At 48.2% G+C, this 19,739-nt stretch overlaps 3 protein-coding genes across 5 annotated transcripts; all 3 read left to right on the top strand.

The window, feature by feature from the left end:
• The first annotated feature begins 5,884 nt into the window (after positions 1–5,884).
• LOC124657907 (monodehydroascorbate reductase 3, cytosolic) lies at positions 5,885–14,252 on the top strand. Of its 2 annotated transcripts, XR_006988925.1 has the most exons (11): positions 5,885–6,034; positions 6,115–6,186; positions 6,837–6,888; positions 7,013–7,093; positions 7,815–7,933; positions 8,102–8,321; positions 8,501–8,619; positions 8,708–8,833; positions 9,053–9,193; positions 9,434–9,839; positions 14,137–14,252. XR_006988925.1 is itself a non-coding variant. In XM_047196382.1 (10 exons), exons 1-10 carry the CDS (start codon positions 5,981–5,983, stop codon positions 9,755–9,757), a joined length of 1,308 nt encoding a protein of 435 aa, XP_047052338.1. In that variant the 5' UTR covers positions 5,885–5,980; the 3' UTR covers positions 9,758–9,947. The 2 variants fall into 2 exon arrangements, 1 of the variants encoding a protein (XP_047052338.1); XM_047196382.1 differs by lacking the exon at positions 14,137–14,252 and having other exon boundaries at positions 9,434–9,947.
• LOC124657909 (L-glyceraldehyde 3-phosphate reductase-like) lies at positions 11,064–13,467 on the top strand. Its single transcript, XM_047196386.1, has 7 exons — positions 11,064–11,388; positions 11,801–11,885; positions 11,998–12,114; positions 12,574–12,638; positions 12,828–12,916; positions 13,022–13,131; positions 13,351–13,467. Exons 1-6 carry the CDS (start codon positions 11,079–11,081, stop codon positions 13,082–13,084), a joined length of 729 nt encoding a protein of 242 aa, XP_047052342.1. The 5' UTR covers positions 11,064–11,078; the 3' UTR covers positions 13,085–13,131; positions 13,351–13,467.
• LOC124657908 (flagellar radial spoke protein 5-like) lies at positions 14,062–18,576 on the top strand. Of its 2 annotated transcripts, none has more exons than XM_047196384.1 (9): positions 14,062–14,615; positions 16,114–16,198; positions 16,302–16,418; positions 16,899–16,963; positions 17,152–17,240; positions 17,346–17,425; positions 17,518–17,629; positions 17,716–17,835; positions 17,976–18,576. In XM_047196384.1, exons 1-9 carry the CDS (start codon positions 14,246–14,248, stop codon positions 18,156–18,158), a joined length of 1,221 nt encoding a protein of 406 aa, XP_047052340.1. In that variant the 5' UTR covers positions 14,062–14,245; the 3' UTR covers positions 18,159–18,576. The 2 variants fall into 2 exon arrangements, with proteins under 2 accessions (XP_047052340.1, XP_047052341.1); XM_047196385.1 differs by lacking the exon at positions 14,062–14,615 and adding an exon at positions 15,524–15,848.
• Positions 18,577–19,739: the final 1,163 nt, after the last annotated feature.

Genomic DNA, 19,739 nt, shown 5'->3' on the forward strand with positions numbered 1-19,739 from the left:
CGGCGGCCACGGAGGAGGAGAGGGTGGTGACGGCGGCGTCGCGGAAGCAGGAGAAGTCACGCATGGTCATCAAGTTGTGCGGCGCGGCAGGAGTAGCACGGCAAGAAGACGAGAATGCCTCGCTACGCTAGCTTGAATCCTACTTTCATACAAGTAGTTGCAGCACGAGCGGAAATGCATATTCTCCTGCCATTCGAAAAAATTATTTTAAAATATCTTAAAAGTTCTAAACAAAAAAAAATTGTGCAGACATTCGATATTTTAGGTGTGCATGCCAATTTCCTCGGAAAACCCACATTTTTGTGTCCAGTGTAAAAAATATATTTTAAAAGAACAAGATCTATTTTTAGAACCTTTTCTGTCCTTTTTACACACAACATGAACAATACTGATTTTTTGTGAAACAACTTTGCAAGGTTAAGATGTACCTGCCACATTGTTTTATTAATTTTTCAACTTTTTAAAATGTATTTAAAACTTTTCTTAAAAAACAGAAACGTCTACACCTCCTTGTCTAGTACGAGTGCTATACTGAGCTTTGGGCTCGATTGGGTGTTTTCAAGCTCGATTCGCAGACGACAGTATCACGGAGCTAGCAATGTTCTGAAGCTTTTAGGACCTAGTATACATAATATAATACACCATATTTAAAAGCTGAGCGTGTTTGCTCGCACGAGGCCCTCAGGGCAGAGTGTCACACATGGATAGTGTCCTAGGTCTGTTTCTTTTGCTTTTCTAAAGTAATCTTTTTTATAACTTTTCTTAGCGACTTTCTATTCTTGAAAATATTCATATTTTGGAGAACCAACTTAAGGTTGGGTGAAGTAATATGCATAAGAGCATCTCTAGTGGGAGCTGTATATGGAGGTGTATGTCAAATGTACACGTTTTGAGTCCAAAAACGCCTCCCAGTGGCTCGTGTATAAGGGCGTGGAAATATACACCTCCTATCCACGAGGGTACCCGGCGTGGAAATAAACACGAGCGAGCCACGCTCGTGAACGGAGGAAAAGGAGGCGACTCTCTCGACCCGCGCCCGGCCGAAGACCATCGCAGCTCGCCGGCGGCCAAGGCCCTCTCCCTCTCCCTCCTCAGGTATGCACTCCTGTGCCCCCTTTTTTTTTCCCGTTGTTGGTTGGGGCGGCAGGTCGTCGGGCGGCTAGGGCCGCGGGATCTGTCGGCGGCGGCGCGCGGCCTGGACAGGGGCTCGGGGCGGCCTCGAGTTGGGCGGCGCCCGGCCTGGAGAGGGGAGGTGCTGGGGCGGCTGGGGGCGCGGGATCTCCCGGCGGCGGCGCACGGCCTGGACAGGGGCCGCCGCGGAGGGAGGGGCTCGGGGCGGCGCACGGCTTGGACAGGGGCGCCGCGGAGGGAGGGGGTCGGGGCGGCGCTCGGCTTGGACAGGGGCGCCGCGGAGGGTTGGGGTCGGGGCGGCCTCGAGTGGGGCGGGTCACGGCGTGGAGAGTGGAGGACGAGGGGGTTTGATGGTTGCTGTGTGCGGGACGAGTTGGAGTGCTGGTTGCTGGTGGCTTCGTGCAAGGAATTGGGGATTTGCTAGCTATGCGGTTGAACAAATCACGTGACATCCTAAATCTGTGTATAAAAAGTAAATGAGACGGGGAAATGAAAAATGGGCGATCGCAGAGAAGTGTACTAGTTACAAACCTTCGTCGAAACAAATGTTCGGGATATCGAGGAACTTCTTTGAAGTAGTCGTCCCACAGAAGAACAAATCCAGCATCTCTTCCTCGATCGATTGCTCGACGTCCATGCTTCGAACCACCGTGGCGTCGAGCGTTCATCCTCTCTTCCTCCTCTCGCTCGGCAAATGCTGAAAGTATGAGTTCATCGTCGCCAGATGAAGATGACGAAGAACTCATGTCCCAAAAGGATGTGTTCATTGTGTTGCGTGAGAGACGATAGAGAAATCTAGGAGTGAGAAGAGAAGTCACAGATAGAGATGCTGGAAGAGAGGTGGTCCGGGTGGTTTATATAGACCAGAAATATGGCCGTTGAAAATATAGCCGTTGGAAAATATAGCCGTTGGAATATAGCCGTTTGAAAATATAGCCGTTGGAATATACACGTCCTGATTTACACGTCCTGATACACGTTCCACTGAAAAACTGAGAGGTGTAAAATTTAGCAACGTGTATATGGATGTGTATATGGAGATATACACGTCCAAATTTACACGTTCCACTAGAGATGCTCTAAATAGTGAACCAACATGAGGTCTGTTTCTCTCATTCCCTCCCTTCCAACCCCATCAATTCATTAAAGTGATGCGCTATGAACCCATAAAGGTGAAGTAAAATGCAGTCGACGTTCGCATAAAATCATCATAGAACAATATAAAAAGATAAAAACTTGACCAAATAATCACTACACATCATATAGAGTCATAGGTAGATCATCCTATGCCCTCAGGCACATGAGAAACTACTCACAAGTGCCAAACATGGTGTGGATTGAAGGCATAATGGTTACAACACAATCTGAAAATTATAATCTCTCCTTCAAATAAAGATAAAGTACCAATCACAAACATATAACTAGCTCTTAAAACAATATCCGGGATTTAATGAAACACAAACTATAAGGGGGATGAAGTTGATCACCAACATGGTGATGGTGATGATGGAGATGCTGCCCCGTACACCAAGGTGGAGTGGTGATGTCAATGGCGTCAATTTCCCCTTCACCAGAGGCTCCGGTGCGGTAGGATCTGCCCTCTCCCGGAGTAGGAGAGGATTTTTGCCTCCGGCACCGCCTGTATAAATCTTTTCTCTTCGATCAACCGTCCCCCCAAAGTTTGCGGGGGTGGCCTTTTCTTCTCACCTTCCTTCTGTTTTTGTTGGGGTGTGTGTTTTTCCTTTTCTGCTCCTCTCTTGTATCCCTCGTGTATTCTGTTCATTTGAACCTATCTTGTAGAGGCTGAAAATCCTCATAGGCAACTTTGAAATACATTCAGGTGGGAACTCGTTCCACCCCGGTGAAAATTCAAAAAAAAACAAATCCCTAAGAGCATCTCTAGCAGATACGCCATATCGCCCTGCAAACGCGGCGGCGAGCCGATATGGGATTTTTGGTGTTATTTTGGATGAGACCAGACCCGTATCGGTGGTCTGGCCCGGATAATAGATCCAGGCCGCTACCTAAATCGCCAAAACGCCCGCATATATAGCAAGCGGCGAGGCGGATGGGGGCCAAACCCCATCCACTCCTTCGCCTCTCCGCCTCCTGCCGACGAGCAATCGCCGCTCCTCCGGCGAGCAATTGACGCGCAGATCGAGAGTCCCCACCTCCCGCCGGTGATGATGGTGGAAGGGTGCGGACGCAAGGGCGGCCAGGTGGGCCGCGGCGAACGCTCCACCGAGCGTGGTGGGAGCTCCTCTGCTCCTCCCGCCGGAGAGAAGATGGAGGCGGACAAGGTGAAGTCCGACGCGGCGCGCATCCGCGGTAGCTACCGCTACCGCAACTACGGCGTCACCGCGTCGCCCGCCTTCGCCAAGCGCGAGTCGGAGCGGTACCGCCGCGGATGCGCCGCATCCTCTTCCGCGACCTCGTCATCCTCAGGCTCAAGCTCCCGCTAGCGCCCGCCGACGGCGCTGGTGGTGAAGATGGAGGTTGAGCCGGAGCCGCCGCGCCTCCCCCACTTCACCGAGGGCGACTACCTCGATGACAAGGAGTTCAAGAAGCTCCTCCCGCAACTCGGCGTCAACGCGGGCCTCTCGCCGGGCGACTTCGTCGCGGAGCGGGAGATCGACACCGTGGTCGGCCTCGTCATGCACTCCAACCATTAGGATACGGACAAGGCCGACGAATGGAGGTGCATCGCCGTCGAGCAGGACCGCGTCTTCATCGACCTCGTCAGCGACAAGGAGTGAGACGACGCGCCGCCGCCACGACACAGGGCTCCGGTGAGCTGATTTTGCTGCACTGTAGTGCAGTGGCGGATTGTTTTACTTTTGTTGTATGTAGTGCTGCAATGCAGCTGAATTTAGGATGAACTACAAGCACTGAAATGCAAGAATCGTGGCGGCTCTCCTCGCCGCCGGTGGCACAGGAGGCGGTCGCTCCATCTGAGAGCTTCCTGCGGCGCTGCCCAATGTCCCTCGCCCCGAGGATCGTGGTGCCGGCAGCGGCGAGGGAGCTCCGCTGAGCGTTGGATGCTCGCCGTTTGCACGGTGTACCGCTGAAGCCCGGAGTTCCCGGCGTTGTACTGCTCAGGGCCGGAGTTGTTGAGGTCTTCATTAGGAACTTAGGAAGTGAGAAGATCGTGGGACGGTGGGAGACCGGCGGAAGTGGAGATTCGGAAGAGAGAGCATCAATGGAGGAGTTGGAAGAGGAATCGGGAGGGAGCACGTGTCTCACCCTGGGAGGGGTCGTAGGAATCCATCTCAAAACTTCCTATCGTTCGTTGGTGTGAGTGATGTGCCAATGCCCTACTGGATGAAAAGCTAGTATCCAAAGAGCTAAAATTTTAGCAAATGGGGTCAACTTTTATATAGGTAATAATAATGTTTGTACATACCATAGATCTGGTACATTCATTAGCAAACACTTTTAGTTTTGAGGTGAAAACTAGTTGCTCTATACCCCTCCCCTTTTGTAAGAGCATCCTAGCTGAAAACGGCGTTTAGCGCACGTATCGGATAGACCGTTTGGGAGGTCTGGCACGTGTTGCTGCTTCTGTTGACGCCTCTGTGGCGGTGTGTAGCCTAACCATCTTTTAAACAAACATGTGTTTTGTGTTAAAACCCCTAAACAGCTTTTAAACAAACATGCGTTTTGAGTTAAAGCCCCTAAACGACTTTTAAACAAACATGTCTTTTGAGTTTAAGTAGCTAACATTCTGATAGTATTTAAATTTTGTTACGTGCAAATTTGAATGAAAAACAACTGAATTTAAACAACAACCGGAACTACCCTATTTGCTGGCAGTTGGTGTGTCTGATGGGCCAGCTTTGTCGTCGTTCTTCCCTCTCATTCTCCCACCTCCGTCCGGTCCTCTGCCCTTAACTCGTGCAAATAACGGTGTTTGATCCCTAAACCTGGGTCAAAATCATCAAGGAGATGAGACAAACATGACGTAGAGATTTCACATCTTGCGCCCTAAACTTGGGTTAAAATCATCAAGGAGATCAGACAAGCAGGGCGCAGGGGTTTCGCATCTCGCGGCCTAAACCTGGATCAAAACTGCGTGTCTTTGTGTTGTGCTTGATCCCGTTTGCAGCGCCCATCACCCTCTAACCGAACAAAAAGTGGTGCAAACCCTCGGTGTCTACCGTCCCCGGGACGCGACATCTGGCGCCAGGTTCGGGAGGGGGTGCTCGCGTTGCTTCGGGGTCGGCGTCCACGCAGGAGGCTTAGGGAAGCGGTAAGCCCTTGGCCCGAGTGCCCCAGGTGAGCTTCGCATGTGCTCGCGTGCCGCCTCCCCCGTGGGGGAAGCGCCAGCTGAACCATGCCCGCGGGTCAAGGTAGGGGGGGGGGGGTCCGTCAACCTTCTCAGCCAATTGGCTCACTAGGCAGGTTCCGCTGTTTGGCGACACGACCTCAGGAAGTGGAGGTGTTCAGGGATCAGAAAACGTACTTGCCTGAATAACCCGTTTCCCTTGCCTCGTATCGATCCGCCGGAACCGGGTTCGGACACACCAGAACCATTTGGGTGGTGTGTGGTCCAGATTGGTTTTGTGGAATCTTGTAACGTGCCGGTGCTCTCTTGCTTGTTCTAATCTCGATCCCAATTGGCCATGTATCACGAAATCTTGTACGGCTGAGGGGTGGTCCACGTGGCTGTACCGCCAAGCCAATAGGAAGAGACAGCCCACGCTGACCCGGCCCCGCCTGCCAGTAGCCCTCGCACTTGGACGCTGGCCACACTCTCCAACAACAACCCCAAACAAATTCCACTTCTTCTTCTTCATCTTCTTCTTCTTCTCCTGGTTCTGCTTCTGTTTCGCTCGATCGATCGCACGCCATGGCGACGGAGAAGCACTTCAAGTACGTCGTCCTCGGCGGCGGGGTCTCGGGGGTACGTCCGCCTCCTCCTTCGATCTGGATTTTCGATTTCTGGATCTCTGACCGCGATTCTCCGATCGTGCATCCATCCAGGGGTATGCGGCGCGGGAGTTCGTCAAGCAGGGCGCGCAGCCAGGGGAGCTCGCCATCATCTCAAAGGAGGCCGTACGATCCATCCCCCCCTTCTCCCCTTCCTCGCCTTCTGCTCTAATTACTTCCAGATGTCCCACATGACAGGGATTTTGAGTTGCACATGGTCAAACCTAGATGCTCTTATTCACCTCATGTTTTTTTTTCTCTCGAAATGGGGAGTTTTGCGTAATGTTCCTGTTGATCGGGTGAAGCGAAACATGTCTTCTTGTACAATAATCTAGCGCTGCCAAATGGCAGTCTATACTGATTATGCGCATGCTCGTAGTGATACTTCAGCTTATACGTGTAAACTGTAAATTACTGGTTCCTGACTTTTAGGCGGTGAATGAACTGATACTTGGCTGCTGTCAGCCACATGTAAAACCAGATCTCCATCAGACTAACCACCTTCTGCGGTTGTAATAACAATTAGTAAAATCACGTGATGCTAATTACCCGAAAATTACTAGTATGTGCTATGCACACACACAGTTGCAGATACTTGGTGCAAGGAAATTGGCACAGAGCGTGCGTGCAAAAAGCAACCCTTATCTTTATTATTATCAATCCTTGATCATATTTCCAAACGTACTAGTGATGGGTCCGTAGTTGTTAGCTATGCGTAGGTTTACTACTTGTTGATTAACATGTGATGATGCAACTCATTTCTTTTCCTGCTTCAGGTGGCTCCTTACGAGCGCCCTGCCCTCAGCAAGGCGTACCTCTTCCCCCAGAGTAAGTTTTTCCAATCCATATCTCTTTCTCCCTTTGGTTGCCTGACCCGCTCCACTTTGTAAAACCGCTTATTATTCATCGTTAGGCACCTCATGCTGATTCAGTTTGTGTTCTTTATGAATAGATCCTGCAAGATTACCTGGATTTCATGTGTGTGTGGGAAGTGGAGGCGAGAGGCTCTTGCCTGAATGGTACTCAGAGAAAGGTACACTTCCCCTGTATTTTTTTGTTTGACCATCCATAATTCTGTAAGGTTCGACCTTCTGAACTGTCCTTTAGCTGTAGCGATGTATGCTCCATGCACCTGGTAACTCCCATGTTAGCTTGTCATGCTATCCTGTATATAGGAATCACTGTGTTGACCCCATGTCTATATAATCTTACTGGTTAACCAACTGCTAAATCTTTTGTCAAGGAAATTAATGAGGAAAGACTTTTTTTTTCATGTTCAACCTTACACTGAATTAATTTTGCTACATTTGGAACAAAGATCCTTGAATAAAACTGTGCTGGCCTATTTAAATGCCGTTAGAGCATCGTTCTTCCAGTGTCTAATTTCAGTATTAGGCTGATAAGGCAGTACATATCTACAATGATTTTTGATCTGTGTTAACCCCATGTGTGTATAATCATACTGGTTAACCAACTACCGAATCTTCTAGTTTGTGGAAGGAATCAGTCAGGAAAACTTTTTTCCTGTTCAGTTTTGTGGTAAATCAATTTATTTTTACATTTGAAACAGGCATCCTTGAATAGAACTGTGCTGGATTACTCAAATGTTGTTAGTGGCTTAGTGCACCATTGCCCTAGGGTCTATTTTCAGAACTAGGTTCGCAAGGCAATACAAGTCTGCAAGAGTATCATCCATATGTTCCTTCACTAATCTTTTTTTTATCTGAGCATATTCATGATTCATCTGTTGGCAGGTATTGAGCTGATCCTGAACACTGAGATTGTCAAGGCTGATCTTGCCTCCAAGACTCTGACTAGTGCAGCTGGAGCGACATTTACATATGAGATCTTGCTAATTGCTACTGGCTCCTCAGTATGTGTCATTTTCTGTTTTACTTCTCTTGTTTAGACTTTGAACTGTCAGCAATTTATTTTATATATACGTGAAATTGTTGCCCTCAGACTTTGTAAAAGAATTAAACAGTTATTGGTTGTTGTTGCTGTTACTTATCTAGAACGTCTGTTTTGACTTCTTTTTCAGGTCATCAAGCTTTCTGATTTCGGCACTCAAGGAGCTGATTCGAACAACATTCTGTATCTGAGGGAAGTTGACGACGCGGACAAGCTGTATGCAGCTATCCAAGCAAAGAAGGGCGGGAAGGCAGTGGTTGTTGGAGGAGGTTACATTGGCCTTGAACTAAGCGCAGTATTGAAGATGAACAATCTGGATGTCACTATGGTGTTCCCTGAACCTTGGTGCAGTAAGTGTGCATGACTCACATACTACCACTAATCCTTATTCAAGTACTTATCATGCGTCAGAAATAAACAAAAACTTATTACCATGCAGCTGCAATTAAGGTGTGAAACAAAGCTATAATGAAAACGTTCTTCTATTATGGACAACAATGATATAATGTTATAATGTCATTTCTTGTAGTGCCTCGTCTCTTCACCGCCGAGATTGCAGCTTTCTATGAGAGTTACTATACTAACAAAGGAGTCAAGATCGTGAAGGGTACAGTTGCCGTTGGTTTTGATGCTGACGCCAATGGTGATGTACGTACACTTTCTGAATCCAAATTCAGCTCTGCAGTTATCTTTGCGGTGCATCCATTTACTTGCCAACTTTGTTTCTGCCTGCCAGGTTACTGCCGTTAAGCTAAAGGATGGCAGTGTGCTCGAAGCTGATATTGTTGTTGTTGGTGTTGGGGGTAGACCATTGACTACTCTTTTCAAAGGTCAAGTTGCTGAGGACAAAGGTGGAATCAAGGTTAGTTAGCTTCAATTCTGCATTTTGAAGGTGCCCTTTACGTAGAAACTTCTGAGGTTATTTAGTTTATAGAAAATGTTTATGATGCTTCAAGTCAAGCTGCTTTGTCAAGAACAACAGCTGTTCTGCCTGTTTGTGTGTTATATTGTCGTTTAGGCAACTGCATTTATCTCTTTATTTATACTGAAATGTCTGATGCGCCTAATTTTTTTCATGCAGACTGATGCTTCTTTTGAAACAAGTGTCCCTGGAGTGTATGCCGTTGGTGATGTGGCCACCTTCCCCATGAAGATTTACAATGATGTCAGGAGAGTGGAGCATGTTGACCATTCTAGGAAGTCTGCAGAGCAGGCTGTGAAGGTGAGGACACCCTACTTTAGCATCTCTCCAACATGGTGTTCCTAAAGCAGACTTACCGGACACTCAAGCTGGTTGTTGCGAGAATTGATACGGCAGCTAGCAATAGGCTTCTAACTTTTAACTGAGTTCAGATCAGCTCTACCGAAATGTTCAGATCTTAGTGGGATTTCTTTTTACCAATGGTGTCAGACTTAATTTTCTCAACATTGCGTCTGAATCCTGTGCATCTCCTTTTTGCAGGCGATCAAGGGGAAGGAGGCAGGCGAGGCGGTTCCGGAGTACGACTACCTGCCCTACTTCTACTCGCGGTCATTCGACCTGTCATGGCAGTTCTACGGCGACAATGTGGGCGAGGCGGTCCTGTTCGGCGACAGCGACCCGAGCTCCGCCAAGCCCAAGTTCGGGTCGTACTGGATCAAGGACGGCAAGGTCGTGGGCGCGTTCCTGGAGGGCGGGTCGGCCGACGAAAATGGCGCCATCGCCAAGGTCGCGAAGGCCCAGCCGCCGGTGTCTAGCCTCGAGGAGCTCAAGAAGGATGGCCTCCTGTTCGCCAGCAAGATCTGATGAGACGCACGCGTGGTGTACATTTCCTGTCATTTTAGAGATTGCATTGTCACAGGGATACAGGATACTAGACTACCATACGATACGCAGTACAATAACTCACCATTTGGTTTCCAGTTGTGATGTCTGTACCACATATACTCTGTGAACTCGTGTTTGTTGTTGAATAAAACCCACAGCCTTACAGTCAGTGCACTGGACACATTTATCGTGAGTGCGCAATGTTGTTGTGTTGCCGCTCTGGTTCTGGCACCGTCATGGCCACTACGGCCTCCGGCCGTTCTTTGCCTAGGCCATGGACGTCACCTCATCGGCAGCCTGTGCCGGTGAGTGCGAGGAGGTGGCGTTGCTCGGCGGCAACGGGGGAGGCGGAGGCCAAGGAGAAGAAGACGGCGACGGTTCGGAGCAAGGCCGGGGACGCGCTGGAGGTGTGCCGGGTGGTGAACGGGATGTGGCAGGTGAGCGGCGCGTCATGGGGCCGCGTGGCGCCGGCCGCCGCCGTGGACGCCATGCTCGCCTACGCCGACGGCGGGCTCGCCACGTTCGACATGGCCGACATATGTAAGTGAGGATCACCTCTTACTTCTGGATCAGGCTTCCGCGTCCCATGTGTGCACACGCTCACTGCCGCTCGTCCAATGCTTCATCCTCCACCAGACTCTCCACGTATGCAAATGCCTTTGCCATTTTTCGAGCCATCTGTATGCTTACGAGAATTATGTTTTATAGATTGCTTTTGGAGTGGTCGACGTTAAGTGCTTCTAAGATTATACGCATTTCTGACACAAGCGAGTAGTAGATCACCTGCATCTCCCGTCATCTGTAACAACAAAATGCTCGTGCGCAGGGTTATGGATATTTTTTTTTTCCAATGCTTTAGGTGTTTTAATCCTTGTATATCATATATAGTTCTCACGTTTATGCAAAATAAAAATCATCAGAAAATATACCTTAATATAATCATTTACTTAAAGTTAATCGCACATATATCTATTTGAAATGTACTAATTTTTTTTGTCCCTTGAGAGGTACTACCGTATCACAAATGGATGTTGTTTTGGACATGAATTTACTCAAACTTTTTTTTGTTTATTTACTCTGAATACCATTTTAATTATTTAGACTAGAAATTTGCAATACTCTCGAAAACTGCTGATAGAATCCTATAATTTTCTCGAAAACTGCATAACAAAATTTCTTACCCCTGGTAAGGCCCTGACTAAGCCCGGAACAAGGCCCAAGGGCCAAGAGCGCCTTATCCCTCCGACGCTCGCGTCTCGCGCGCGCGCACGCACGGTCGTCTGGTTCCAAAGCCAGAGCCATGTCGACGTCCTCTGCAGCCCACACCTTCTCCCCGGCGCCGCCCGCCCTCCCGCTCCCGCAACGCGTGCGCCCGGCGAGGTGCTCGGGCTTCGTGGGGCCGGCGGTGGAGTCCGCCGCCCCCGCCGCGAGGGCCGTGACCCTCAGCAGCAGCCGCGGCGGGGCCGACTCGTCCCTGCCCATATGCCGGGTGCTCAACGGGATGTGGCAGACCAGCGGCGGCTGGGGCCGCATCGACCGCGCCGACGCCGTCGACGCCATGCTCGCCTACGCCGACAGCGGGCTGTCCACCTTCGACATGGCCGACCACTGTCCGTATATATATATCCTTCTCCCACCCACCCTTGATTCATCATCATGCTCCTGTCGTCTCAATTTCTCTCTGCGGAATTCGCACGAACACCTACCGTGCGTGTGCTGCATCTTGTTTCCTACGGTCAATTTTACAATATCTAGCGCTAGAGGTCTTATGTCTGCCGCTCGTCGGCCTTCGATGTTTCTTGTTCACGCGTGATCGCCAGTTTGAAGTTGAAGTTGTACATTTCAAAATTGAAACTGCTTTGGGCTGTGGCAGGAAGTTGTCTAGTCTGTAATGAACAACCTTCAAAGCATTAACTATCGTTAGATGAGAACCGAGACCGCAACCAGTTCTACTAGTTAAGTTTCTGAACTGCAACGGAGTATTTTCAACTTGACATAGAGGCATAATGTTTGCTGTGGCAGATGGACCGGCCGAGGATCTGTATGGCATGTTCATCAACAGGGTTCGGCGTGAGCGCCCGGCCGAGATGCTCGAAGAAGTCAAGGGGTGAGTAAGGGCTTTGTACATTGTAATGGTCCAGGTGCCATAGACACGATACACATCGTTACAAAAATATTCCTGCTGCCTCTGATTGATTGTCAGTGAGTTCACTGTGCAGGCTCACCAAGTGGGTGCCGCCACCGGTTAAGATGACGAGAAGCTATGTCGAGGAGAACATCAACAGGTCTCGCAAGAGGATGGACGTCGCTGCACTGGACATGTTACAGTTCCACTGGTATGTCTGCGTGGCCTGCTGATTAGTTACAAACTTATCATAGCCTCTGAGTACCATTTGATGAACATTTCATATTCACCGTCCAAGCAAAGGGAATCCTTTGATGGAATTTGAAAATGGATATCTGTTGATTATAAATAACACCCCCCCTGTCAAGTTTAACAACAGGGGGTTTTGGACCGGCCTCTTCAATGTCGATGCAGAATTTCATTAACTTTTACACAACCAAATTTACTGTTCTATCATTGAAAATGCTTATTGCATCAGAGATCAGTTTCTAGGGCTTCGATTAGTACTGCCGAAACTCCAAAAGTTGAGAAGTGTGATTTTGTTAAAAACCCGTGAAAGGCGTGACCGGCATTGAGCATTGTTAATTGATGCAGTGAAATCATTGCATGGTGTATCTTATAACTAATGCCACTGCTAGTAACTTTACTAACACTTTATATCCTAAAACAGGTGGGACTACTCAAATCCTGGATACCTAGATGCACTGAAGCACATGACAGACCTAAAAGAGGAAGGTAATATTTAAAGGGTTAATTGGATCAATGCTGGTGAAAAGTGGAAGTGGCATAGATCCAATGAACCCAATTCTGAAACCTGTACCAGATAACATAGTACACTTGTGCACGCATCTTCTACGCGCTTGTGACTTTTCAGTCTGAGTGACTTCTTACACCATGCTCTTTTTTGTTCTGAAAATTCTGAAGGCAAGATCAAGACTGTAGCTCTGACAAACTTCGATACGGAGAGGCTGCAAATAATTCTTGAAAATGGCATACCGATTGTCAGCAACCAGGTATAACACCGCTTACGTATCTCCTGCATGCTGTGTTTTCCATTTCTTAATGTCGATTAGCATATGTTCTTTGGAAAAAATAACAAGAGATGCTGTAATTACCAGGTTCAACATTCTATCGTCGATATGCTGATATTGTTGTTGTTGGTGTTGGGGGTAGACCATTGACTACCCTCTTCAAAGGCCAAGTTGCTGAGGACAAAGGTGGAATCAAGGTTAGTTAGCTTCAAATTTGTATTTTGAAGGTGCCCTTTATTTAGAAACTTCTGAGGTTATTTAGTTTATAGAAAATGTTTATGATGCTTCAAGTCAAGCTGCTTTGTCAAGAACAACAGCTGTTCTGCCTGTTTGTGTGTTATATTGTCGTTTAGGCAACTGCATTTATCTCTTTATTTATACCGAAATGTCTGATGCGCCTAAATTTTTTCATGCAGACTGATGCTTCTTTTGAAACAAGTGTCCCTGGAGTGTATGCCGTTGGTGATGTGGCCACCTTCCCCATGAAGATTTACAATGATGTCAGGAGAGTGGAGCATGTTGACCATTCTAGGAAGTCTGCAGAGCAGGCTGTGAAGGTGAGGACACCCTACTTTAGCATCTCTCCAACATGGTGTTCCTAAAGCAGACTTACCGGACATTCAAGCCGGCTGTTGCCGGAATTGATACCGCAGCTAGCAATAGGCTTCTAACTTCTAACTGAGTTCAGACCAGCACGACCGAAATGTTCAGATCCGAGTGGGATTTCTTTTTAGCAATGGTGTCAGACTTGATTTTCTCAACATTGCCTCTGAATCCTGTGCATCTCCTTTTTGCAGGCGATCAAGGGGAAGGAGGCGGGTGAGGCGGTTCCGGAATACGACTACCTGCCCTACTTCTACTCGCGGTCGTTTGACCTGTCGTGGCAGTTCTACGGCGACAATGTGGGCGAGGCGGTCCTGTTCGGCGACAGCGACCCGAGCTCCGCCAAGCCCAAGTTCGGGTCGTACTGGATCAAGGACGGCAAGGTTGTGGGCGCGTTCCTGGAGGGCGGGTCGGCCGACGAGAACGGCGCCATCGCCAAGGTCGCGAAGGCCCAGCCGCCGGTGTCCAGCCTCGAGGAGCTCAAGAAGGATGGCCTCCTGTTCGCCAGCAAGATCTGATGAGACGCACGCGTGGTGTACATTTCCTGTCATTTTAGAGATTGCATTGTCACAGGGATACATGATACTAGACTACCATACATACCTCACTACGCAGTACAATAACTCACCATTTGGTTTCCAGTTGTGATGTCTGTACCACATATACTCTGTGAACTCGTGTTTGTTGTTCAATAAAACCCACAGCCTTATGGTCAGTGCACTGCACACGTTCATTGCAATGTTGTTGTGCTGCCGCTCTGGTTCTGGCACCGTCATGGTCACTACGGCCTCCGGCCGTTCTTTGCCTAGGCCATGGACGTCACCTCATCAGCGGCCTGCGCTGTTGAGTGCGAGGAGGTGGCGTTGCTCAGCGGCGACGGGGGAGGCGGAGGCCAAGGAGAAGAAGACGGCGATGGTTCAGAGCAAGGCTGGGGACGCGCTGGAGGTGTGCCGGGTGGTGAACGGGATGTGGCAGGTGAGCGGTGCGTCATGGGGCCGCGCGGCGCCGGCGGCCGCCGTGGACGCCATGCTCGCCTACGCCGACGGCGGGCTCGCCACGTTCGACATGGCCGACATATGTAAGTAAGGATCACCTCTTACTTCTGGATCAGGCTTCCGCGTCCCATGTGTGCACACGCTCACGGCCGCTCGTCCAATGCTTCACCCTCCACCAGCAGGGGATTCTCCACGTATGCAAATGCCTTTGCCATTTTTCGAGCCATCTGTATGCTTACGAGAATTATGTTTTATAGATTGTTTTTGGAGTGGTCGACGTTTAGTGCTTCTACTGATGCCTCTTGTTCTACGCATTCCTGACACAAGCGAGTAGCAGATCACCTGCGTCTCCCGTCATCTGTAACCACAAGATGCTCGTGCGCACTGCCCATGGTTATGGATTTTTTTTTACATTGCTTTAGTTGTTTTAATCCTTGTATCATATCATATATAGGGATATAGGGATTTGCAAAATAAAAATCATCCAAAAATATACCTTAATATAGTCATCTACTTAAAGTTAATGACACATATATCTATTGCATTAGATGTAGGGATTAGCTAGTTCTCAGCTAGCTGAGAATGAACATCTGACTGAAAACAAAGTTAATTTAGTCGACTGAGCCTTAAATGTAAGGCAATATCGATAAGTATTTTTTTTGTCAATTCACGAGGGGTACTGCCGTATCACAAATGGATGTTGTTTTGGACATGAATTTACTCATTTTTTCTTTATTTACTCCGAATATCATTTTAATTATTTAGACTAGAAATTTGAAAATCATATCTACTCTCGAAAACTGCTGATATAATCCTATAATTTTCTAGGTTTTTTACGTATAGTTAATTTTAGAACTCCTAAGCAAATTACCACAGTGATTTAAGCATAACAAAATTTGTTACCCCTCGTAAGGCCCTGACTAAGCCCGAAACGAGGCCCAAGGGCCAAGAGCCAAGAGCGCCTTATCCCTCCCACACTCGCGTCTCGCGCGCGCGCTCCACAGCCATGTCGTCGTCCTCTGCAGCTCACACCTTCTCCCCGGCGCCGCCCGCCCTCCCCGTCCCGCAACGGGTGCGCCCGGCGAGGTGCACGGGCTTCGTGGGGCCGGCGGTAGAGTCCGCCAGCCCCGGGGCGAGGGCCGTGACCCTCAGCAGCAGCCGCGGCGGGGCCGACTCGTCCCTGCCCATATGCCGGGTGCTCAACGGGATGTGGCAGACCAGCGGCGGCTGGGGCCGCATCGACCGCGCCGACGCCGTCGACGCCATGCTCGCCTACGCCGACAACGGGCTCTCCACCTTCGACATGGCCGACCACTGTCCGTATATACATCCTTCTCCCACCCACCCTTGATTCATCATCATGCCCGCGTCCTCTCAATTTCTCTACAGCCTCTCTGCGGAATTCGCGCGAACACCTAGCGTGCGTGCGTGTGCTGCGTCTTGTTTCCTGCAATCAACAACCTTCAAAGCATTAACTATCGTTAGATGAGAACCGAGACTGCAACCAGTTCTAACTAAGTTTTCTGAACTGCAACGAATATTTTCAACTTGACATAGAGGCGTAATTTTTTGCTGCGGCAGATGGACCGGCGGAGGATCTGTACGGCATGTTCATCAACAGGGTTCGGCGCGAGCGCCCGCCCGAGATGCTCGAAGAAGTCAAGGGGTGAGTACGGGCTTTCTACATTGTAATGGTCCAAGTGTCACTGACCCGATACACATCATTACAAAAATATTCCTGCTTCCTCTGATTGATTGTCGGTGTGCAGGCTCACAAAGTGGGTGCCGCCGCCGGTTAAGATGACGAGAAGCTATGTCGAGGAGAACATAAACAGGTCTCGCAAGAGGATGGACGTCGCTGCACTGGACATGTTGCAGTTCCACTGGTATGTCTGCGCGGCTTGCTTGCTTTTTTTGAGTGAGAATGTCTGCGTGGCTTGCGGACTAGTTACAAACTAATCGTAACCTCTGAGTTCCATTTGATGAACATTTCATATTCACCGTCGATGCGAAGGGAAGTCTTTCATGGGATTTGAAAATGGATATCTGTTGATTATAAATAACAACCCCGCTGTCAAGTTTAACAACATGAGTTTTTCGACCGGCCTCTTCACTGTTGATGCAAAATTTCATTAACCAAATTTTCTTTTCTATCATTGAAAATGCTTATTGCATCAGAGATCGGTTTCTAGGACTTCGGGTTAGTACTGGAAACTCCAAAAGTTGAGAAGTGCCATTTTGCTAAAAACCTGTGGAAGTTGTGATGGCATTGAGCATTGTTAATTGATGCAGCGAAATCATTGCATGGTGTATCATATAAGTACTGCCGCTGCTAGTAACTTTGCTAACACTTTATCCTAAAACAGGTGGGACTACTCAAATCCTGGATACCTAGATGCACTGAAGCACATGACAGACCTAAAAGAGGAAGGTAATATTTAAAAAGTTAAATGGATCAATGCTGGTGAAAGTTGCAGTGGCATAGAATCAGTTAACCCAATTCTAAAACCTGTACCAGATAACATAGTTCACTTGTGCACGCATCTTCTACGCTCTTGCGACTTTTCAGTCTGAATGAGTTCTTACACCATGCTCTTTTTTGTTCTGAAAATTCTGAAGGCAAGATAAAGACTGTAGCTCTGACAAACTTTGATACGGAGAGGCTGCAAATAATTCTTGAAAATGGCATACCGATTGTCAGCAACCAGGTATAACACCGCTTACGTATCTCCTGCATGCTGTGTTTTTCCTTTCTTAATGTCGATTAGCATATGTTCTTTGGATAAAATAACGAGAGATGCTGTAATTACCAGGTTCAGCATTCCATCGTCGACATGCGCCCGCAGAAAAAAATGGCAGAGCTTTGCCAGCTTACCGGAGTCAAGCTCATAACGTCTGCTCCCTCCCCTTCATCCTACCTCCCTTTTATTGTTCTTCTTCAGCACAACACAGTTTGAAGCTTGAAACCATTAACCCTGGATGCAGCTACGGCACGGTGATGGGCGGCCTTCTGTCCGAGAAGTTCCTCGACACCAATGTGTCGATCCCTTTCGCTGGACCCCCTCTGAACACCCCATCGTTGCAGAAGTATAAGAGGGTGAGCACTTTGTGATCCTTTTGTTTGTTGAACGTGTTGCCCACTTTCCAATTTCTTGCTATTCTTATTCTTGGGCTTTGTGACAGATGGTTGATGCTTGGGGCGGCTGGAGCCTGTTTCAGGCTTTGCTTCAGACCTTAAAGAAGGTGTCGCTGAAACACGGCGTTCCTATCTCGACTGTCGCTGTCAGATACATTCTGAACCAGGTATCTGTCCTCCTCCACATCTTCGTTACAATTTTCTATCTTCCACAACGGAACAATCTTCATCCTATCGGAATTGACATGTGTTGTCTTTGCCAACACAACCCATGACTTTTGCCATTTGTGACTGTTCTTGGGTACAGACATCCGTGGCGGGCTCGATGGTGGGCGTGAGGCTGGGCCTCTCGGAGCACATCCGGGACACCAACGCCATACTGTCACTCGAGCTGGACGAGGAGGACATGGGCAGCATCGCAGAGGCGTCGAGTCGGGGCCGGAACCTGATGGACATCATCGGAGACTGCGGCGACGAGTACAGAGCCTAGTGACAGATGGCTGGGGATTCGGATGAGATCCCCAACATGTGTTGTAGCTTCTTCTACCCCACGATGATACTGTATCCAAAAAATGGAAAAGTTTTTGATGACTAATAAATCATGGAAAAGTTCCAGAGGCATGGAGACAGGCAGACAGGAAGGATCATGTGCTCACACCGAAAGGGCCGAGGGATGTGGAGAGATCGCCCTCGGTAGGAAGCATATCTCGTTCTCGGAGACCGGTCAGGATAATGTATTTTAATTTTGTGGAGAACGTGTAAAGTTAACTGAATCATCATGCCGATGATGATAGTTGGCATAGAATTGTCTGTTACGCCTCTGGCCGAGAGAATACATTGCCTCTGGACAAGTGTGTGGCTTGCTAAATACCTCGGCCCTTGGGTCTGAGCACATGATTATCGCGCAACATTCGTCTCTCTACCAAATATGACGTGTTAGTGTACATCATAGAGAAAAATGCATGGTACGCCAAATACGATTGGTAAGAGTATAGTGTGAAGAAAATGGTGCATATTATTTCACACTTTGGTCATGATGCTTTCACAAAGAAGGGGTTTAAAAATTGGAGAAAGGGACCTGAAAGTTTCAGGAGTCATGTAGGATGACCAAACAGCATTCACAACAATGTAAGAAGTGCTTGCGAACATTTTAGAAATAAGATAGAAAAGCGTGTCATATACTTGTCATGCTGAGAAGTCCCATATTGATTATGAAATTCGCTTGAGGGCTGTTGTTGGTGTTGTAAGGTTTCTTTTTGAACAAGGTCTAGCTTTTCGTGGGCAGGCTGAGTACTTCCTTGAACAAAGGTATTGGATTGGCATGGTGCAAGATACACAGATGTAGCAGGTGTGATTAATGATGAAAGCATCATGACCAGAAAATTGATGACAAGAAGATTATGCGACGTTCTCATTCCTACAAGGACCGGCGAGGTCATCTACCTCGACACTTTCGTGTTCTTAGCATAAGTATAAACTAATGGTATGATACTATCTTATGAAAAGTTAAAACTATAATTATATTTGTGCTAAGATTTACACTGCTAAATTTGTCACATGTTATAGGTATCTTATGGAATATCGAGATCATATGGTGGCACCCAATTGAGGAAGCTAAGTTCTAGGAGTCCATGTTAGTAGATTCCAAGTTGTTTTATGCCATTTCATGTTTTTTTTTGGTAGTTTTACTTCATGAATTATGAAACTGAATCTTTGCGGGTGTTGTATAGACTTTCTTTTGTGGCTTAAAAAAATTAGACCTTATATATCTCCCCCTCGTCTCAATTCCTGGCTCCGCCACTGCTCTTAAGCCATTCTTATCGTGCAACATTCGTCTCTCTACCTCCAGTTAGTACATCTAGTGTTTTCCTCATCCTCGCCCTTCCACTTGATTACCACCGCCATCGATTTCTCCTTCACCTCTTCCTTTTACTCCACCATCGATAGTAGTGAGGCGGGCCGCAAGCGTCCTGACCAAACCATCGCCCCATCTCCATATGGTAGGGTATTATATGCACTAACAACCTTGAGGACCTTCTTATTCCTCGGGGCTTCGCTCCTTCTTCTTTCT

The sequence above is a fragment of the Lolium rigidum genome, chromosome 5, assembly GCF_022539505.1.
Source record: "Lolium rigidum isolate FL_2022 chromosome 5, APGP_CSIRO_Lrig_0.1, whole genome shotgun sequence".
NCBI lineage: Eukaryota > Viridiplantae > Streptophyta > Magnoliopsida > Poales > Poaceae > Lolium > Lolium rigidum.